At 46.9% G+C, this 20,332-nt stretch overlaps 1 protein-coding gene across 3 annotated transcripts in view; it reads right to left on the bottom strand.

Moving 5' to 3' along the window:
* MXD4 (MAX dimerization protein 4) overlaps positions 1–12,415 on the bottom strand; it is a 38,212-nt gene extending 25,797 nt beyond the window's left edge. Inside the window, exons 1-3 of one of the 3 annotated variants that reach the window (XM_075752668.1) lie at positions 12,191–12,415; positions 11,487–11,586; positions 2,176–2,205 (exon numbers count right to left, since the gene is read on the bottom strand). In XM_075752668.1, the coding sequence (XP_075608783.1) occupies positions 2,176–2,205; positions 11,487–11,586; positions 12,191–12,254 (194 nt within the window). In that variant the 5' untranslated portion in view covers positions 12,255–12,415. Of the gene's footprint in view, positions 1–2,175; positions 2,206–11,486; positions 11,656–12,190 lie in introns of all 3 variants that reach the window. The other 2 variants (XM_075752667.1, XM_075752669.1) reach the window with 2 other exon arrangements.
* Between the last annotated feature and the right edge of the window lie 7,917 nt (positions 12,416–20,332).

Genomic DNA, 20,332 nt, shown 5'->3' with positions numbered 1-20,332 from the left:
GAGAGGCTCTGCTGCAAGGACCAGCTGCTACACGGACACACTATGGCTGTGCATCTTCCATTAAACTTTGCAAGATGCTCAATGGATTTTAATGTAATTTTACTGAAACAGAGTGAAAAACAGTACAATTGGTAGTATCAGCTCATACACCCACAGTGCTGGAGGAGTGGGTTGGTAAAAAAAAGTTACGAGTTCTTCGCACCAATACGTGACATAACTACAATTGTACACACCTCATCTGCTTTTATGAATGCCTGTTTGCACACACAAGGATCTTGCACTAGTTTGCAGGTTGTCACCAGGAATAATAAAATCTGGCTTCAAGTATAGCGTAACTGTAGGAGGTACAGCAAGCAGCGGCAGTTACAAATAGTAGTTGTATAATCACAAGACATACCTTGCAGTTTACTGATTTTGACCTTGAGATGGCAGAGAAAGAAAAGGTAGCAAGGCAAATACTATATGGTCCAGCTACTACAAAGATACAACACAGAAGTGAAAGTGAGAACAGAGATGGAACAATTAATAGAACCTTCTTCTGCCCCTGCATCTGCTGCAGATGCTGCTGTGCCTCGTTTACTGTACTGCTTAAACATGTTAAGGCAGAGCAGGGGGAAGAAGAGGCAACTCCATGCTCTGGTTAGAAAAAAGACTGGAAGAAAAAAAAAAAAGGAATATGCAGTTTAGATTATGACAAATCAGTTACGATGGAGCAGGGGAAAAGGAAAAAAATGGAACAGAGTATCTGGAAAGAGGATGGGAAAAAAAATGAGAGTGAGAAAGTGAGAAAGATGCATAGGTGGGGCTAAAGATGATTTTTAATTTTTTTAAAGAAGTGTGACCAAAGGACAGAATTTTGCGTGAAGCTGTTTTCCTGAAGACTCTGTCAGCAGCACTTCTGCCAGCTGATTTCACTGCCTTAGCCAATGTACTGCGTTCTGCAGCCCAGGCCTGCCTTTCTGAGCTCGAGCCTTCCCCAGTTCCTCTCATCTCTAGGACGACCACGTGGCTATTAGGCAGGGCTATACTTTACTCATATTACAATCAAACTACAGGAAAGCTTGTAGGCATGCAAGGGAAGTGATGGTCTAGCTGCTACATAACTGCAGCCACAGAACAACACACAAAAAAAACCCCCAGTGAGTTCAATCTTCTTGTGCCATCAACCACGTTTCACGTATTTACAAGCATGCAAATAAGTATAAGTCATATTCACACATACATCCCTCGCTTGCTTTGGATGCATGAAACCCGAAAGACCACAGGCTACACAAAACAGAATAAAAAGCTACCCAAGAGAGAGTTTGTCCTGCTGCTGAACAATAAGTGAAAGGCAGTGATCCTGCAGTGAGGGTGCCACGGCGCTGCTCAGCCCAGGAACCGAAAGCCGGTGCGAAGACAGGCACCTATTGCACTCGGCAGCTCTCTGTGCACCTTCAGAGAGAGACTTCCTACAGCTAAAAAGCCCATCTGCAAACAAACTCTGACAAGATATAACAGCCAGTAAACACTGCCTCCAAAACTGTGCAAACATCAGTTCTCTAAAAATCGGGTCTTCAGGGTCTAATGAATGTCCTTGGTAAGCAAGTACAGCTTTTCACAGCTCTGGCTGCACAGAACCAGGGCTGCAGCTCAGGAGTTGCTGATTTCTAGCTCACACACAGCTCTCTGGACAGGACACGTACCAGCAAGGAAGCAGACGGAGGGGAAAAAACGTATCTGTAGGTACTTACATGCAAGATGAAAATTAACTGCACTTTAGGCATACTTTAAAAAAAACATAGAATAACCCTGTGTGACATATTGTTCCCCAAAAATCATCCACCTTAATCACAAAATACGTTGACTGTACGTAAAGCATTTAACACCTCTAGCAAACAGTTGCTGCAGAGCAAACAGTTGCTGCAGATTCTTTATTAGTAACAGTATGGTTAACCAGTTACAGCATTAATCGGTCCAAAGCTAATTATCTGGAGTGTTTCAAAAATAGCATACCAAACAACAGGAAAAAAGCTAAATAATATTATACCTATTAGATTTTAGTTCATTAAAAAAAAACTAACTTAAACTATTCAATCCAGAATCAAAACAATTTCAACATAATATTCCTCAGTAAGCATGGTAATTCTAATGTCAGCCATACATCTTTTAATTTGCTTTTTTCTCAAGACTTACCTATGTTTTTCTAGTTCGTTGTGTGATGACCTATCAAAAAAAGAAAAGAAACATTAGAGAAAAGGATAAATACCAAGATTTAGAATATTTAAAAGCTAACACCTGCATAAGTTGCAAAAGAGCTCTCTAAAACATATATTTATATGGATTATGAAACAGCTTTGCTGTTAAATTGGTTCACTTTTACATCCCTTAGATACTTCAAGGTATCAACTTAATTTCCATGAGTAAACCGTGGGTTTAGGGAGGAATTATAATAAATTTGCATTTATTATTGTTCAATAGATTCAGAGACAGAATTGGACATAAAAAAACTGAGCAGGTTAGTTATAAAAAACAGCCCACAAGATTTATATCTGTGAAGAAAAATTATGAGGGGGCAGAAAGTATTAGAAGATCTAAATGGTACCAGGTAAGAGTAAAAAGCACCCAAAAAGCCAGCTTTCAAGCCCACAGAGAAGCAGAAAGAAAAAGCAGCAGCTAACCACTGCTGTTGCTGTTGACATCTTAATAGCAAAAAAAGGGAAATCCTCTTAATTCTTCTGAGTCTACAAACAGGGGAAAGAAAAAAAAAAAAAAAAGAAAATATCACAGTCCCTGAACTGACCACATCAGTGTGCCATTCTCTTCCAATCTACTAAGATTTTGGGTTTTCCCCCCCCCCCCACCGATGCCTCAGTTTTTCTGCCATTAGAAGGCAGCCCTAACTTCTTGGAGGATTTTTTTCAATTGATTCAGCTGGAAATATTGATTTTATTTATTTATACAGCTGAGATGAAAAACATTCCTAAAATGAAGTTATTGTCACCACTTCAAAATCAGCAACTTCCCAGACCTTTACTTTTGTCCAACTAAAAACATTTCAAGTACTTAAGGATCAAAAGATACAAAGGCGGTGGCAGGTTTTATGGCTGGCAGATTACGTCAAAGCAGCTCTCCTACAACGTGCTGTAACCCCTGCCTGCATCTGGGCATGACGTGCTGACCGAGACAGCTTTGTGGAGGTGTAAGCGCACAGTGCATCAAGTGAGCAGAGACATCCCAGGGGGAGAAATTCTTCCTACACAAATGCACGACCTGCCCAGTAGCATCTCTCTGGCCACAGAGAAGGGAAAAAAGAAAGCAAAGCTCATGCAACAAAATAACCAAGGAACAAATCCACAAGCAATTTATTTCAGCCTGGCGATGAATTAAGCGATCTGCCCCTCTGCAGGTAGAAGAAAACTCCAATGCGTACAAGGCTCAGCACTGATGTTAATTAATCCACTTTCACTGGAAAGCATCCCAGTATTGTTACCAAGACATCGGCTATCTCAACCATCACCTGGTATCTGTTTCTGAAGAGCCTATGAATTTAATTATTTTTAACTTGTTGCAAGCCACAATCAGGTAACATATGCGTTCCTATTGTGCCATGGAAGTGCTCCTGATTGATGCAGCAACACTGAAAGTCTTTTACACATACTCTGTGCTACATTAATAGGTGAAAGTGGGCTGGGTTTGCTGTGATTTACTGCCTTTGCCATTTGACCATAATAAGGGAATATTGTTTTTATTTTCTACTCCTACACACACAGAGATAGCTCAAACCTTTTCTGCATGAAAAGTGACAAACACTATGCCAAATCCACCAACGTTTATGAAAACACAGAGAAAATGTAAGTTCAGGAGGAACCATTCTCCCCAAACACCCACAGCGGGCCTGTCAAAGGCACAAAGACACTGTTCACGGGGGACTCCGGAGAGAGGAAATACAGGCTGGCCTAGATTCAGCCCTATGGCATGACCTCCCTGACATTTTTGGCAATTATACACCAGATGAACACAATCACTGTAACGAGCCAATTCCAACCTGTCTGCTGTAGTGGAGCTCACAACCATCTGTGTGCATGGTGACCCTGCACCAGCAGGAGAACCACTGCCCAAGAAATCCAGCCTGCACGGAGTAATTTGCTGGGTTAAGAGAGGATGCAATGAGCACCTGGAAGTCCTTCTGCGTGCAGCACACCTACAAGGCACCTCCGGCTCATGAAGGGTGACCCTGGTGTTTGCCTGGGATACGTCCTGCCAGATCAGCTTTGGAAGGGCATAGCTGCCTGCCCTGATTATGCCACCTACCAGAGTGGCAGCGAACGCGTGCCGCTTTGCACAGCTCTTTGGGATGCAGAAGCCTAATTGATGTGTGCAAACAGGGCACTGGCCACACATTTCAGAAGGTGCAGGGAAGCTGACTGATGCCTCAACTATCAGGCCCTACCCAGGAACCAAAACTGAGAATTTTGACATTTACCGGACAGTTACTCCATCTACAGAACAGGTTAAATACCCTATTATAAGCATGATGGTTTGGGTTTTTGTTGGGTTTGTTTTCAGAAGAGATGAACCTCTCTCTAAATATTGTTTATTCTCTCCTTCACTCTCTATAGAGCAGTATATTGCAAAAATATCCAGCTCTTTCTGTTCTTCGTGCAACCTGAAGTGAGGGAAAAAACTTTAAGACCTGGTCTGCACACAAACCAGTACCCCAAGCACTATCTCTATTTCAAAACGGAGTCTTTAACTACTTCAGTAAAAGATAAGTTGTAGATCAGGGCTAAGAAGATATATGTGTATATATATATTTCTATAAAAGGGACAGATGTATGACTGTAGGTCTCAGACATGGTCTGTGCAGCCCTTCAAAAGCAGCTGCAAGAGAAGGAAGACTTTTGCTGTTAAGCTTAAGTTCACTATATTGGGTTCCGTATCTCCAGGTAAAACTTGTGGGAGTTGGGGGTAGCAGTGATGAAGGAAAGGTCAATAAAAGGTTCAGATAAAAATAAAAGGGAAAAGCCAACAATAAAAAAAATCATCAGCAAAATCAGAGATTCAGATCAGCAATGCTGCTGCTGAGATAGCCCTAATATTCCTTTAGCAAATGCCAAGCACTTCACCAGCTATGAAGTAGCAGTTAAATTTTCTTTGTGAATAAATTGTCAAAATAAGATTTGAAAGAAGAAGGAGGAGCCAAGTAAATGCAAGTTGGTTTGCAAGAGGCTGTGCCCCTTCCAACAGCATGTCCCTAGAGCTGTACCATTCCACCACCCTCGCTCCCCTAAACAAGATTTCTAGGTATTGGATTTGAGCATTTGGTTGATGCAACATTCAACAGACACATCTAAACAATTAGGATGGGTGGTAATTGAGATGATAAGACTAACACAGAAAAGACAAGTCCCCTCCTAAAGTCCACTTTCTACCAGTTTACAAGTGAGCCAGCAGGAACCGCCCACATACGTACTGGGCTGTGATTTCACTGTATGGACAGTGCGCTGCCCGTTTCATTATTAAGACACCTTCCCCTACTCCTCCACCCATTTGCCCCACCAGACGGGGCATCTTGTCAGAAGGAAACCAGCACAGCTCCTAACAAAAGCGGGGACGTATCAGCAACGCTGCTGAAATTTCTTCCCCGATGTTAATGGGAGCCAGGTCCAGGCTGCGAGTCACAAATATGCTACCAGTTGCAAACGCATTTTAAAGCGCTATAGGGAGCAAAGCAGGCTAAGTAACAAAGTCCTTAAAGCAGGGGCGAGTGCCTTGCCTACGCCAGGACTTTCTGGTGCAGGCAGGGTGTAGCACAACCCACATGCAGGGGACACAACTCCACCTAAAGTCGCACAGCACTTGGAGGGCCATGCATGAACAATGCTGCCTGCACTGCACCTTTTGTCCAGGCCAAAAGAGCAAGAACAAACAAAGCAAGAAGTTTTACAAGGTGCTACACATTAAGCGTCTGCATCCAATTCCCACTCCCAGGTGCACCAGTCTGTAAGATCATGCAGCTCATACACCCGCAGTCTTGTCTGATGTATGCTACGCAGCTTTTCGCTGGGAAGATCCTGATTCGCATCCAGGGAATTCCCTGTCCACACACATAACCTGCTGTGGGATGCACCTGAAAATATTACAGCTCACCACTTGAATCACCAGAGATGAGGAGCGGTGCAATGCTAAACCTGAGCATAACCATGCATCCTGCCCAGTATTCACTGCTCCCGGGTTGTTGTTTGTTTTCCATTTGTGTTAAACTGGATGCATCGCCTACAGCCTGTCGAAGAAACAGCCTGTATGAAATTAGTCCAGTAGAAATGACTATTGCATTCTCCTCATAGCAAAATTTAAGCAGCCCTGCAGATTCAGCTGGGATCTGGGAACCAGCCATACTGGCACAGCCTGGATGCAGAGCTCTGGCTCCAGTATGTCATTCAAGTTTGTGCTGCCACATGTTTGCAGTGGTGAGGTCCGAACACGCTTCTAATACGGTGGCAATTTGTTTTCCTTAATTGCACGAACACTGCAGTTCCTCAGGGGTCACAGACCAGTTGGTGAGATCTTTTTTATTGGGAGTAAAATGCATGAATTTTAAAAACAACCACAGTGATATCAATCATTGTCCCTCTGCAGTCAGTTTTAGGAAAGCAAACCCAGAGGGATCTACTACATTCAGAAAGCCAGGCAAAAAAATGAGAGGAGCCGCGTCTGCCCAGTTTGGTTTGTAGTGTTTTATTCTCGGCCTCCCACAAAAAAAACCAAAAAAAAAAAACCCCCCAAAAAAGGAAAAATAAAATAAAAATCAGGCTCTGATCCCTCAGCTGCTTTGTGTGGGCACAGAATAACATCTGCAGAGAGCAAGGGGCTCGCTCTGCAGGCCACAGGTTGACCCTCACTATGAGCCAACATTAACAGAGGAATTCTGACATTAAGCTCTGTTTTTATTTGAGACACCAAATGCAGCTTTCATCTTTTTCTAGATATAACCCTTCGCCAGAACACAGCACAAAGTACAAGTCTATTTATATAACACATGAGCAAAAATATTAATTAAGAGATACAGAAGATATATTTATAAACCAGCATTTATTTTGCTCCCCCTCTTTCAATAAACCAGCTCCAGGCCAAACACACTGCACCACCGACATCCAATTCCTTTCTCTGCAAGTAAATTTAACTGTGACCTCAGTAGACTGGCATCTAACACTAAGATTTTAGTTTTCATTTTACCTTATTTCTGACCATTTCATGGCAAAGCGGCCGCCCGAGCTCCCCCGTGCACGGGCAGCCATGCGCCTCACACCCACGCACAGCTCAAGCAGCCCGCACTTGGTGGGTGTCATTACAGCCAGGGCACAGGACAGCCCGGGTATCTTCAGGCTAGCGTGGTTTTCTGTCAAAGCACATCACCTCGTGAGCAAACATCACCGAATTTCAGATTTGCGTCGTATTGCTCCTTGGCACATCGCACTCATATTACCTATCCAATTCCTTGGATCAAACGGCAAGCTTGGGGGGACTTCTGAATATTTGTCATTAACATTTCCAAGGCCCAACCGCACTGAATGCAGCTGTTTGTTTTATGCCTTTCATTCCAGCTACACATTAACAAGAATTACTAGAGTGCATGGCACAGCTTTAGGAACTACAGCCACTGCTCTGTGGTCAAGTACCTGACAAGTATTAGTGTAACAAGATGTGACGTAGGTTTACCTCCCTGCAAAAGACAATCTTGTGCCTTTCTCCAATTTCCTGTCCTCTTTGGAAAACAAGAATTGTTTCATTTGCCAGAGGATTTTGGTCAAAACTACTGGAGGGGAACAAGTCTGAATCTCAGCTGAGGACACGGTACAAACGGCAAACCGGAAAGAGAGAGAAAACAAAGCAGTTTGGTTTGTGTGACATGGGAAAGGGCACATCATAGGAAACCGAGTGAGAAGAAAACACATAAAATCCAGTAAGTTTAATGTAGAAGTGAAAAAGAAATGGCTAAAAATCATGTCTGATTACTACCAATAACCCCGAGAATATTGTTCAGCAACAAACTGTTAATGACCATTTCCAGTTTCGATCCAAAGCTATCAGTGGACAAAGCAAAAAATGTTAAATTCCTGTGGTGGACAGAAGGCTTACAGATTTCAGTTAATTAAATGCAATTCTGCTGGTATTTTTCCCTGCATGAATCCCAACCCTTCAAAATTACTTCTCAATCACAATCAAGAGGCCGGCAGGCTTTTAGCCCAGACCTGAGCATCCTGTCCAAAGGGCAGGCAGCCTTCCTCCCCTTCTCCTCCTGCAGGCCTCACCAGCCTTTGGCGAGGGGATGGAGATCTCGAGATACGATTTCTTACATGAACATTACCACCACCTCGGCAGAGGAAGGAGGCGTCCATCAGCGCCCTCGCAGCTGTAATCCATCCCCACCCGGTCCCCCCAGTCCGCAGCGGCTGGTGGGCACACCTGTACTACCCAGGGTATGCTCTGCCCCCGCCACAGGCAGGCAACATGGGGGAGAAAATAGAGAACAAAGAAGAAGGGTACAGCACACCAGGCTTCCTCACATCTGACAGCTTTTCTCCTCCTCCCCTCTTTTCTGATTTTCCAAGAATGAAGAGGAAGATGTTTTTCATGCTTTTATATATGTATAGCTCATAAAGCATGAAAAAACCCCTCCAAACATATATATAGATATAAAAGCTCATTTTTTAATCTGATCAGATGCTGCAAGCAGCAGGATACAAAAATAGATGATGAAAACAACAACAAAGCCCCTGCAGTTTTGAAATGTGCAGTTATCTGCTCCTTTCCTACTCCTCCAACCTTAAGTATATATTTTTAGATGTAAGAAAAACAATGCAATAATAAGGCATAAATTTCAGACATGACTGGAATCATGCCTGCCTACATCTGATGCTCCAAACCCAGTGCGTCTTGAAACTGGTTCGAGAGGAACAATATGGACAAACACTTTGCCCGGTGGTTCACACCACCCACGACCACTCCAGATCCTCTGAACTTTGGCCAGTCGTCTCCCTCTGTTAATCTTTGAGTTACTTAGGAAGATTTAACTATATTATCAAAAATTCAGACTTTAGTCTGGGGCTCAGACCCTATAGCCTATAAGCTCCACAAAACAATAGACCAGTGATGCTAGTGTACTTCATGCATTTCAGACTGGATGTTCAAACATAAGGATAATTAATTTCTCCCCCTTGAACTTATGCTTGCAGGCAGAATTGAGCAGTGATTGCTAGCCGTGGGGACAGAGTCAGTAGGTACAACGCAGAGGTGCCCACACGGCCCTGCTGCTGCACCCCCGTCCCTGAAGTAGCAGGGTGCTGCATTAAAGCAATGCGCCTCTGTTTCCCACGCCGGCAAGCAAACCCAGTGTCCGTGCTGAACCAGGAAAACCACCGTCCTGGTGGTGGCCATGCTTGAAACTGATTCTCGGCAAGCGTTATCCTGTCCCGTAACACGAATGTCTCATCCCTATCTAATCACTGCAGCTAGAAGAAAAGAAAGTGTAAGTAAACATATACACTGCGTACTGCAGGATGGCATTTTTGAAGGTTGCTACTGCTACGGAGAGAGAATCAGAGCAAAAGACTGAACAGGTAAATGTAAATCTACAAGCAGAAGAAAAGCAGGAAGGTAACTGCAAGCAGATGTGTATGCCTTAGCTTTAATAATGCTAGCAAATCTGTAACCAGAAATCTTTTAATTCTGCTGTATTTGATAGATTACAAATCCTCTCCTAAAAACTCCTGAAAGCAGCTTACAGTTCAGACAAATAACTATTTTGCAGCAGATGACAAGAGACCTAAGAACAGAAATGATGAAATAATAGCTCTGTAAGTAACAAGATTTCTTGAATGCAAGACACAGAAAAGAAGAAATGCATACAATTCAACGAGCAGTTTACAGCTGGAAATCCTACGAGACCTGATGAGGTTAACTATGAATTTTTTTTTAAAGGCAGCAAGCATACTTTACAAGAAAATAATTAAAAATTTTCAGGAGCAAAGTGTCTCAGGAAACAAGACACACCTCCCACTCCTGATGACTTTCTTTTTTAAAATGAATTGACGCCTTCTCTGTGCTCCAAGACAAGACAAAGAATTCAACTGAAACAAAAAAAATGTAGGAGTACTGCAATTAATACCCCCTGAAATGGTTGCCTTGGTTGAAGTAGGGGCATAGGGGAACAATTTGCTCCCCCTCAGTTATCTTTAAGACACTCTCGTCCGCGATAGGCACGAGCAGGGTGCTCACCAGCTCATGTTTTTCTCAGGGAGGCAGCTCGTCAGCTTTTGATTTCAGTTTGCACCTCCGGTGCCCCATGAGTAGCCGCTGGCCCTCTGCCCCGCGCCTCCCCAAGTGCCAGCAGACCCAGCTGCCCGCTGCCGTGCAGGATGCCCGCTGGAGGAGCGAGAGAGGAGCGGGCCCGCTGAGACTCACTGCTCATTTGGAAAACAAGTCACGTGCAAGCCGAGTTCATTTTAGGCTATTCTACAGGAGCAACCATCCAGCACAACCGTACAGAGCGGAGCCTGCGCTGCGGAGAGCATCGCCACTCAGGGGCAAAGCGGGCCCAACTGGGCACGGTCCTCAGTCCTCTCCGGAGCAGCCCTGGAAGAGCAAAACAGAGCAGGCACAGCACAGGACTGGAGGAGCTCCCAGGCAGGGGCCGGCACTGTCCCTGTAAGACAGCCTCCTGCACGTACACAGTCGCTGCCCCAGCAGCAAACAAAGCTGCAGAGAGCCTGCGCACAGCAGCCCTCTCCGCTCGTGCCATCGCAGCACAGGTAGCGGCTGCGGGGAAAACAACAAAACCACCACTACCACGAGAAAAAGGCGGATGATAATCGTGATAAATAACGACCAAGTCATGCACTTTGACAGATCCGCATGCGGCGGGCAGGCTGGCAGTGCAGCAGAAGCCCCGGAGAGGTCAAGTTCACTCCGGCACCTTCTCGCTTAATACCTACAGGAGAAGTTCAAGCTTGCGGGTGGGTCTCCCCCCTGCCGCCCCGCACACGCTCCCCCTCCGAGAGCCCTGTGCCGCGCTGCAACCGGAGGCTGCATCTGCTCTGGCTGCGATGGGGGGGAGCTTCGCTGCCTGTGATTTATAAATAAATGCCGGGGTGGGGGGGGGGGGGGGAGGAAATTAGTGCCATGCAAAGAGAAGTCTGAGTGGCGATTACGGTGTTAAGGTCTGCAGTAAAAGCCGCTGTTGGTGAGCGTGGAGCAGAAGGAGCGATGAGGGCGGATGGTTTAGAAGTGCAGTGAGTACTAAGGAGATGGTGTACGCGTGGCAGTGTTTATATGAGAGATCAAAACAGAGCCAAGCCCATCCAGGGAAAAAATGGCGACTACCGGGATGGGGGAAACTAATACACCGGATTAGTTATTATTTTTAATAAATGTATGCACTGCACATAAGCTAGACACATTGGAAAAGCTGCCGATTCATTCTGAAAAAGCGGTATGTCTATTACCTGTTATTCTGGGATTTTCTGGCCATGGTGCCTGCCTTTGTTTTCTTTCTGGAATAGTCACTATCGAAGGGTAACACTGATGCATAGCCATGTTCTGCTTCTAGGGACAAAGTCAGCATTAGTGGCAATATATTTTTTCCATGCATTTTTTTCCTCCTTTGCAGGAACGCTAGGGTAAAGAACAGAATTTTTTCCGGTTGATTTGTTTGGATTTTATTCTGGCATCTCTTAAAGAAGCGAGACAAAAAATATAACAACTCGGTAAACCAAAAAAAAAAAAAAGTGCCGAAATTAGGAGGATTATTTGAGTGCACATTAAAAACGAGGCGGATCATGCAAACCCTTGTCACGCTGCGCTGAGGGGGGGAGGGGAGCACTGCCATACAATTAACGACTGCCACACACAGAGAAGTGTGAGGTATCCTGAGCGCTGCAACACACACACCATCCCCATCCAGAGCTTGACAAAAAAAATAACCGATTTTTTTTTTTTTTTTTTTAAAAAAAAGCAAAGAGAAGAGCACTGTTCCTCCCCCAGCGCGGTGCCTCTGGCGAAGCCCGGGTCAGGCCCGCGGCGCCCGGGCAGGTGAGGGAGCGGGGCTGGTCCCCCGGCCCGGGCCGCCCGCCGCCGCCACACAACAAAGGCCGAGAGCGGCTGGGAGCGCCTGCGGGTGACTGACTGACTGCCCGCCTGCGCCCAGTACCTCGGTCTCTTCTCTCCAAGTACTCGGCCGCTTCCAGGAGAATTAACAGAGAGTTCAATTCCATGGCTGCCTGTGCCGAGCCGAGCCGAACAGAGCCGAGCTGAGCCGAACAGAGCCGAGCCCCGAGCCCCCCGTCGCCCCGCGTCGCGCACCGCGCCGAGTTCACGCGCGGGGGACTTCCAAGCCCCCGGTTATAAGGCACCTCTCTCAACCTACATTTGACACACAGGCGACGGGCAGCCAGCGCCGCCAATAGGAAATCGCGCTTCGCTTCGAGGGCGGGATGCAGGGAGGCAGCCGGGCCAACCGGCGGCCAGAGCACACACCCCCCCCTTTTCCTCTGGCTGGGGCAGGGAATGTTGACAGATCCCCATCTCCCCCTCCGATTGGCTGGCCACTATAGTAACAATTTAGAAGCCGAAGCTTAGCAACAGCACGTGGTGGCCCGGCCCCCGCCGCTCGCTGACTGGCCAATTTCTTGCATGTTAAGCAGGTACCGGCCGTAGATTGGTTCGCGGGGCGCCATGCTAATGAGGGCAGAGAAGGGGCCAATAGAGTGGGAGACGCGTGCCGTGCGGCAGGAGGGGGGGAGGCACGAAGGGGGACCCAATGGGCGAAGGGAGGCGCGGCGTTGCTGTGAGGAAGAGGCAGGCAGAGGGGCGGGGCGGGGTGAGGCTCCGCCCACCAGCCCACGCCGCCGTGCGCTACACGCTCGCCGGGCTGAGCAGCGCATCGGCTGGTGCCGGAGCGGCTACTAACGTTAACGGCAAACCTACCGCCGGGAATGCGGGGCACTGACATGGGAAAAAGAGCGGGGGGAGGGGAAGTAAACTGCCGGGGGGAGGGGGCTGGAGAAGCCCGGGCGCCCCCGTACGCCGCCGCCCTAGGCGGCAGGACCGGAGCCAGGCCTAGGGAGCGCCGACTTCTGTGGAGGAAACCCGCTGCCGCCATAACCGCGCCTGCTCGGCACGGCTGCAGACGCCCGCCCCAGGCTGTGCTGGGCTCCGGCCCGGCTTGGCGCATCCCCGGGCGCACAGCGCCGCAGCCCCTCACCCTCATTACCGGTCCGGCTCAGACCCTCACCCCCGCGGCCTCCCCCCGCTGGGCACGGGCGCTCGCAGCGGCTCCCTGCCGGGGAGGGCCACCTGAGGCTGCCCACCCCTGCGGCCACGCTTTGCCAGCGCTCCCCGGGCCGCCGCGGTCAGGCCAGCGGTGCTGAGGGAAGGCGGAGCCCCGCCCCTCCTGGGCGGGCTGCGCATGCGCGCGGGGGCGGCTGACCCGGGCTGGGGGTGTGTGGGGGGGGCGGATCGACTTCACCGGTGAGGAAACCCGCGGAGGGGAAGCGTCTGCGGGGCAGCGCGGCTTCGCGCATCGTTTGTGCAACCGCCGCGCCGCCCTCTCGGGAAGGGACCTCGGGCCAGCTGCTGGGCCTCTGCCTCGGCGCCTGTTCCCTCAACGTCGGGCGGTTTTCACACAAAAATTATTATTTGTCCCCTGTAAATACGAGCGCTGTGGTCCCTCCAGGCCATGGGGAGGGAAGTGGGGCTGGGGCTCCGTGGTAGTCCTAGAGACCCGTGCAAGGAAGGCGAGCTAAGCGGGGCAGCAGGCCATGAGGAGACACCTCCTCGTGACAGCGCCCAGGGAGCTTGGCAGGTGTTGAGGCCAAAAACCAACCTCCTCCCCAGGCGCTGGCAAATGGAGGGTCCCTGGGCATCGCCAGGCCCTTGGGTTGGGCCCGTGTACATCTTGGGCTCATGGTGTGCCAGCTGTGGGATTGCTCACCACCACCAGAGTGTGAGGGGTTTCCTAAGGCTACCTGGCATTTCAAGTGGATTTCAGTTCTGTTTCTCCTTACCACCAGGGCTGTAAGTCGGAAGAATGTTGGCATATGACTACAGCTGAAGAAAAAGCCTCCTGCTCGCCTAGTGGAAAGTATGGCAAGAAATGAATTGGAATGAAAAAGACGATACAAATGGGATGCCAGAGGTGCTGTAAAAATGTGTCTGGCACATACATCCGTGACCCCTTACAGTGCACAGGCAAGAGAGGAATACAGCAGTACTGCAAAAACACGCACAGAGATTTAAAAGAATTACTAAACTCTACACAATAGTCTAACCTACTGAAAAAAGAAACAGTGGAAAGCTCTCAGAAATGCAGTCAAGAGTTACTGCCAGCTTTCCAACGCTTGCCAGCATATTCAGCTGCCTTTCGTCATCTGGATACACAGAAGCCATCTACCAGAATAGCCTGGCTTCTGGCGTACAGGCTGAACAGGAAGGAGCTCAGCACCTTTCCTGTCCACGCCATCCTATTTGCACTGCTAACTTTGCATCCTTATCTCAGATAGCTGCTGCACAGCTGTTGCCTAAAACTGGTTGGTTTTAACACAAGCAAGTAGTTTTAAAATAGGCACATTTGAAGCTGTGCTGTGATCACACATTGGTACATCTTCAGGCCAAAAGTACTGAAGCCTGTAATCAGTTCTCCTGCAGAATAGCACTTACGCGCACAAGTGGTCCCATTGATTTTAATTGAACTATTTGAGTAAGAGCTATTCAGCATATAGGAGGGTTGCAGAATATTGTCCTGCATGTTTATTCCTTGGCAAAAGATGTCTGCTACAGTTTCCTTTTAAGAGGATAATAGCGATTCAGGCTAAAATAAGGATTATGCTTTACTCTTTTACAGGGTTGTGGTAAAGCTACATATACATTACACCTTATAACTTATTAGTGTGTATCTTGTTGCCTCAGATACGCAAGTGTAACATGGCTCTTGAACATTGCTGAAACATGGATGACATTTTACTGCCCTTTGGTCCAGGCATCAGGGATAAGACAAAATACAAGGCTGTGAAGAAAGCATTGCAATTGTAATTCAAGAGAATTTTATATCTTTTTGGAAGAAGTCTGACTCCATGAATTACAAGGCAGAAGAGAATTTGGTGGATAGATTGCAATGGTAAAAAAAATTGCTGTAACATTTTCCACTTGCTGCTTGAACTCTTGAAATTCTGCCGCAAGTGGGTGAGACAGTACAGTTTTCACTGTAACTCCCTTGAAATTTATGGCAGTTTTGCTGTTGACTTAACCGAGAGCAGGTTTAGACACTAGTTGATGTTGCTTTCTGTTACGAAATAGCATGAAACCATATATGCATAGATCTGCGTTGTCCACACAGGAAAGAAAGTTCCCTTCGCCGGACCATGTGCATAGGGCACGTAGTAAAGAAAATGCAGAGATGTACGGATAAGACACGGTTGCTGTCTGCTGTAGCCACAGCAATCTAGCAGTACCTCATTTTCAGAGACCTGTATTTCTTTATATATGTGTCTAAATAGATCTTAAACTGTTTTGTACACGTGCTGTGGAATCCATCATATGTCCAGAAAGGAAGATGAACGTGCTAGGTATATAAATGCACCTGGGCGAAAGTGGGATACGCTTGTATGAAAGGCCAGGACTGAGGTATGGGTTTACTGAGGCTCTGAAGGCCTGAGCCTTGTCTCGCTCCTCCTCACCACGCTACGAGCACACACCCACTGCCTCTAGAAACACAAGGGTAGCAGTGCCCAGGGGCAGTGCTTCGGGAGGGTGCATAGCCCGTGCTGCACACCCCACCGAGCTCTGCCTTCCCCGGACACCCCGGCGCTCCATCCGGTCCGACTGCTGGGATGAAGCTGCCCTCGCCCTCCTCTGCACTCCCTGGGACCCCAACCAGCACCTCTAACCACTCCTGGGGTAAAAACCATCAGACTCAGCGTGATTGCTCTTTCTGCTTTTAAACGCCGACAGAAGTATTTTGAAGATGGTTGTTTTAAGGTGATTGAGCACGGTTTCGCGTTGATATTGGCACTTTGCAGGGCCCCGTGCTTCAACCCTGCCCTGCTTTGGGAAGAGGGGGGCCACTGAAGGCAGCTGGACTATATGTCATGCAATGCTCTGAAGAACTGCAAAATAGGGACCAGTGCAGTCACAAAAGCCAGCTGATTTCTGTTTATGGTGGCTCTTGGCCTCAGGAGTCATAAACTATATTAATCTGCTTGAACTGTAAGTGTGTGTGACCACACACACACCCCCCCCACACACAGAGCCCCTGCTGATGAAATCCACATGCATTTCGGAAGGACAGCGCATGAGTTGGCTCATACCAAACAAGCGCTGACACACATTTACCTGTAGTAGCATTGAAGGTGCTTTCTGTACGGTGTGCAACAATGTGTTGGAGAGCGCTGAGTAGTTTTACCAAGGTTGTTTCTCCTGGAGTGAATTCAGCTGAGTCCTTCTCAGGAGGCACCATAAAAAACTTTTAAAATACCTAGAATTAATTGTTCTGGATCTGGTTTTATTTGTGCCAGTGAACCAGGACTGGTGTCAGCGTGGGTGTGGAGGTGTAAAATGGGTGTGAAAGAAGATCAACTGAATTACTGTAAGAACTGAAGGACAAGCTCTAAGATATACATGTGCTCAAAGGCTTTGCAGATCTGTGTCTCTAAATAGCTTTTTTCCATTTCTACAAGCAAGCAGCAGGAACAGCTGGCCTTCAGTGATAAGGGATAGCTGTCACTTCACTGTGAAGTTTAAAAAACTTTATATTTAGAAGCAGAAGGGAGAGCCATCAGCAGCCACACCCTGCAACCTGCACTGTCTGCAGTTCCTTCACTGCCTGCACTTTGTGATTGGAGTGGTAGTATTTACATTTTTAAATGTTATAATGCCTCTCTTTTCCAAAGTCCATCCTGTGGCGTGACATGGTGTGTGAGATCAGTGACATCAGAACTGCTGACTGCCCTGAGCTGTGGTGTGGGCAGAGCTCTGAAGTTGAGGATCCATAATTCAAGCAACTTCATTCACTATTCCCCACGTGTGGCCTTAGAGAAATAATTAGGCCGTCCATGCTTTTCAGACTTGGCTCATTGCAGCTACTACATGTTTCTTTCTTCCATCTTTTAAATTCCTTACTGTGTCTTATCCCTACATCCAGAAATAACCTCCTTCACTGTGCCTTGGGGTCCATCCCCCTGTTTGCAAGGCTTAGGTAATTAGCAAAGAGTTAGTTGTCTTCCCACACAGGAGGGGATCTGCCCTCAGAGCTGGCACTGGCAAGTTTCAGCTCCCTGTCTCGGCATCTCAAATCCCATTTCTCATCTCACCTGTGATTCAGATCATTAACTCTGGTTCCTAGATGCAGAAACCAAAACACCTGAAAGCTGAATAGAGAGAAGTTTCAGAAGTAACAATTTTGTCAGTGCCCAAGCCCAGTTTGAGATGCTCTGATGATATCCACCCTGCCAAATAAAGCAGGGCCAAAGACCGTTCTCCATCCCTGATCTCAAATGGCAGATGTCACTGCAGCTGCTTGGCCCTGCGTCTCCTCTGGGCTGCTACCGGTGCACATGCGGCTTTTAGTCATCCCTTGATTTTACGTGTGGTTTGCTTCTAGTTTGGGGTGAGTTTTTTAAGTTCAAAGTGCCTGAAGAAGTGTGGCAGCCCATCGGAGAGCTGCTTTCAGAGCTTGAAGCTAAGATTATGGGACATGAAGGTGTGTGAGGTATAGAGGTTAATGAGTTGCTGCTGTCTCATTGAGAGACGGTGTAGTGGGGGGTGGTCATGTCTGTGTAAACTCATTCGATGTGCCTTCTGGATTGGTCCTTGACCTGTCATACCCCTTGAGCTGTACCCAGGCGTAGGCTTGGAGAGCAGCTTGGCCCGGGGACCACGACAACAAATAAACACTAGAGATACTGTGGGGTCCTATGGACCTGAGTGACTCCCACACATTTGGTTTGGGGGACTTGCTAGCCTTTGTTGTGGTCCTTTGCTAGCTTTGGTTTGACGTTTGCTAGCCCAGCTTGCTGCCCACTCTTGACCAGTTGTTTGAGTCACTGGCTTTCCCAAAACAATTGAATTTCTCCTGGTGAGGGTTTATGAAATGCTATGGAACAGACATACTTGAACGTCAAATCTGGAAAAAATAGTACTTCAAACTGAATGCCAGTCCCTTGTAACATTCATTTCTTGTTAATTGCTGCATTATGAAAGACAACATTTGTATCTTAGCGTCCTTGAGAGTCTGGCTGCAGGGACCTTGGCCGCCCCTCTCCGCCAGCACTCCCCAACCAGCGAGACATGCAGTACCCTGCTGCCAGGCCCTGCAGCCATTTCTGTGATCAGGCATGTAATTATTCTTAACTGATTGAAGTGAGGCGTAGACTGAAAAGCTCAAGAGACACTGACTGACTCCATCATCCTGCTCCGCCTCGACTCTGTTTCGCCTAAACCATGCCTGACAATTTTGGATAGCATCATCCTAAATATCTTCACTGATGCTGCCACGCTCAAAGCACTTTACAAGAGGCAGTAGCATCACTGCTTTCCTTTTAAAAGACAAAAAAGAAACGAGATGTAGGCGAAACCACTGGCCAATGCCACTCGGCAAAGGCAGGGGAAGAGCTGGGAGGATGACCAGGTGTCCCAGTCCCCAGTCCGGCATGGTCCGCATTATGATACACTGCAGAGGAGGGATGAGTTATATGATTATGGATCTGATTCTCAGACATGTTATGGCCTTATTACTTTCCCTTGGCATAGGAAAGGGCCTTGTGTACATTTGTATTGCATTAAGCTTCCACAAAATATGTAGACTAGTGCAGTGCAAAGAGGCTTTGAAGAAACCATGACGCAGATCCACTTTGGGTTAGAGTGATTTGGGGGGGGCATGGGCATCTGCCTGAGGTCACTGCTTGAACGAGCTGATAAACATTTCTCCTTTATCCAATAAAATTTGCAGTCAGGCCTTCTTGTTAGGTAACTGCTATAAACACATCATGCAGTAAAAGCATATTCTACCCCGCTGTGATCATCTTCTAAGCTGCCTTGATGCTTAGCACCAGTGCTGCAGTCCAGGACAGAGAGAAACGGAGCGGGGTTGTGCACACATGGTAGCAAACAGAGCTGAAACCAGTCTGCCTTTGGCGAACAGAACATCCGCTTTCAGAGGACTGGGAGGCAGCTGTGGGCTTTATGAATAAAATCAGGCAGTGATTGATTCCCAATGGCATCTATCCTCTGAACATAAAAAAATAGCATTTTCTTACCGAAGGGACCTGCTTTCTGTGTGTCTGTGAATCATGTCTGATGAGTTTATAGGAAGAAGCTCCAACAAATTTGTATTGCTCTTTGGTCTGAAAATCCATTTCGATATGGAAGAATGAGTTCATGTGTCCTGTGGAGACCAATAAAGCAGTTAGCGGCCATTAGTTTATAGAATATTTATTACAGATGATGAACCAAGAAAAAAAAAGTTATATTTACAAATTTAAGCATGGAAATTGCTCACCTGGGTGCTTGAACATCCAAAATCAACTGAGTCGTAAGCTGGGTAAATCAGATTTTGAGATGAGAAGGAAATTAGAGATGGTCTCCTCATGTCTTTTCCTATAACCATTCTCCAGGAGCCAAGCTATATGTGTATGTATATGGCAGAACAGATTTTTGTTTATCAAGAACAGATATCTATAACATATTTATAAGCAAATTGTTGAGTTCTGTTCCCAGTAGGGAAAAATTAATGTCTAATGTGGCTGATGGAAATCTACTACCAGCCGTAGGATTCTGTCACTTACTTGTATTAGCTGTGATGGATCCAACTGAATCTGTGACAGGAAGATGAGAGGTGTGACCCGTATTGTGTGGTAATGATAATACTCTGCATTTCTGTAGTGTGTCCAACTCACTCATTTCAAGATTTTCCAGTTCAGGCCCTTAATAGATATTAGTACTTAGGTAAATAAAATGCTGTTCAGCTGAACGGTTGGCCTTGATGATCTTAAAGGTCTTTTCCAACCAAAACGATTCTATGATTCTATGAATGAGGGAGGAATCAATATTGATCCTGAACATCATACTGCTAATATAGTTGGACCAATATTATCGTGGTAGAGATAAGAGAGCTTGTACCTCAATACACACGTTTGAGAGAAGATCAAAACAGCCCAGGTGGTAAATAACCTGGACAATTGCCTGCAGGACCTAAAATTAGAGATCAGCACAAAGACTTGGCAGGTGAATAGTCAGCAGATGCTGTCTTATCTCTCTATTTGCTTTGGAAGATTGGGTCTGACCCAAACCACGTTGAAAT

The sequence above is a fragment of the Balearica regulorum genome, chromosome 4, assembly GCF_011004875.1.
Source record: "Balearica regulorum gibbericeps isolate bBalReg1 chromosome 4, bBalReg1.pri, whole genome shotgun sequence".
NCBI lineage: Eukaryota > Metazoa > Chordata > Aves > Gruiformes > Gruidae > Balearica > Balearica regulorum.
The sequence above is the reverse complement of the archived record's forward strand: the minus strand, read 5'-3'. Positions and strand labels throughout refer to the sequence as shown.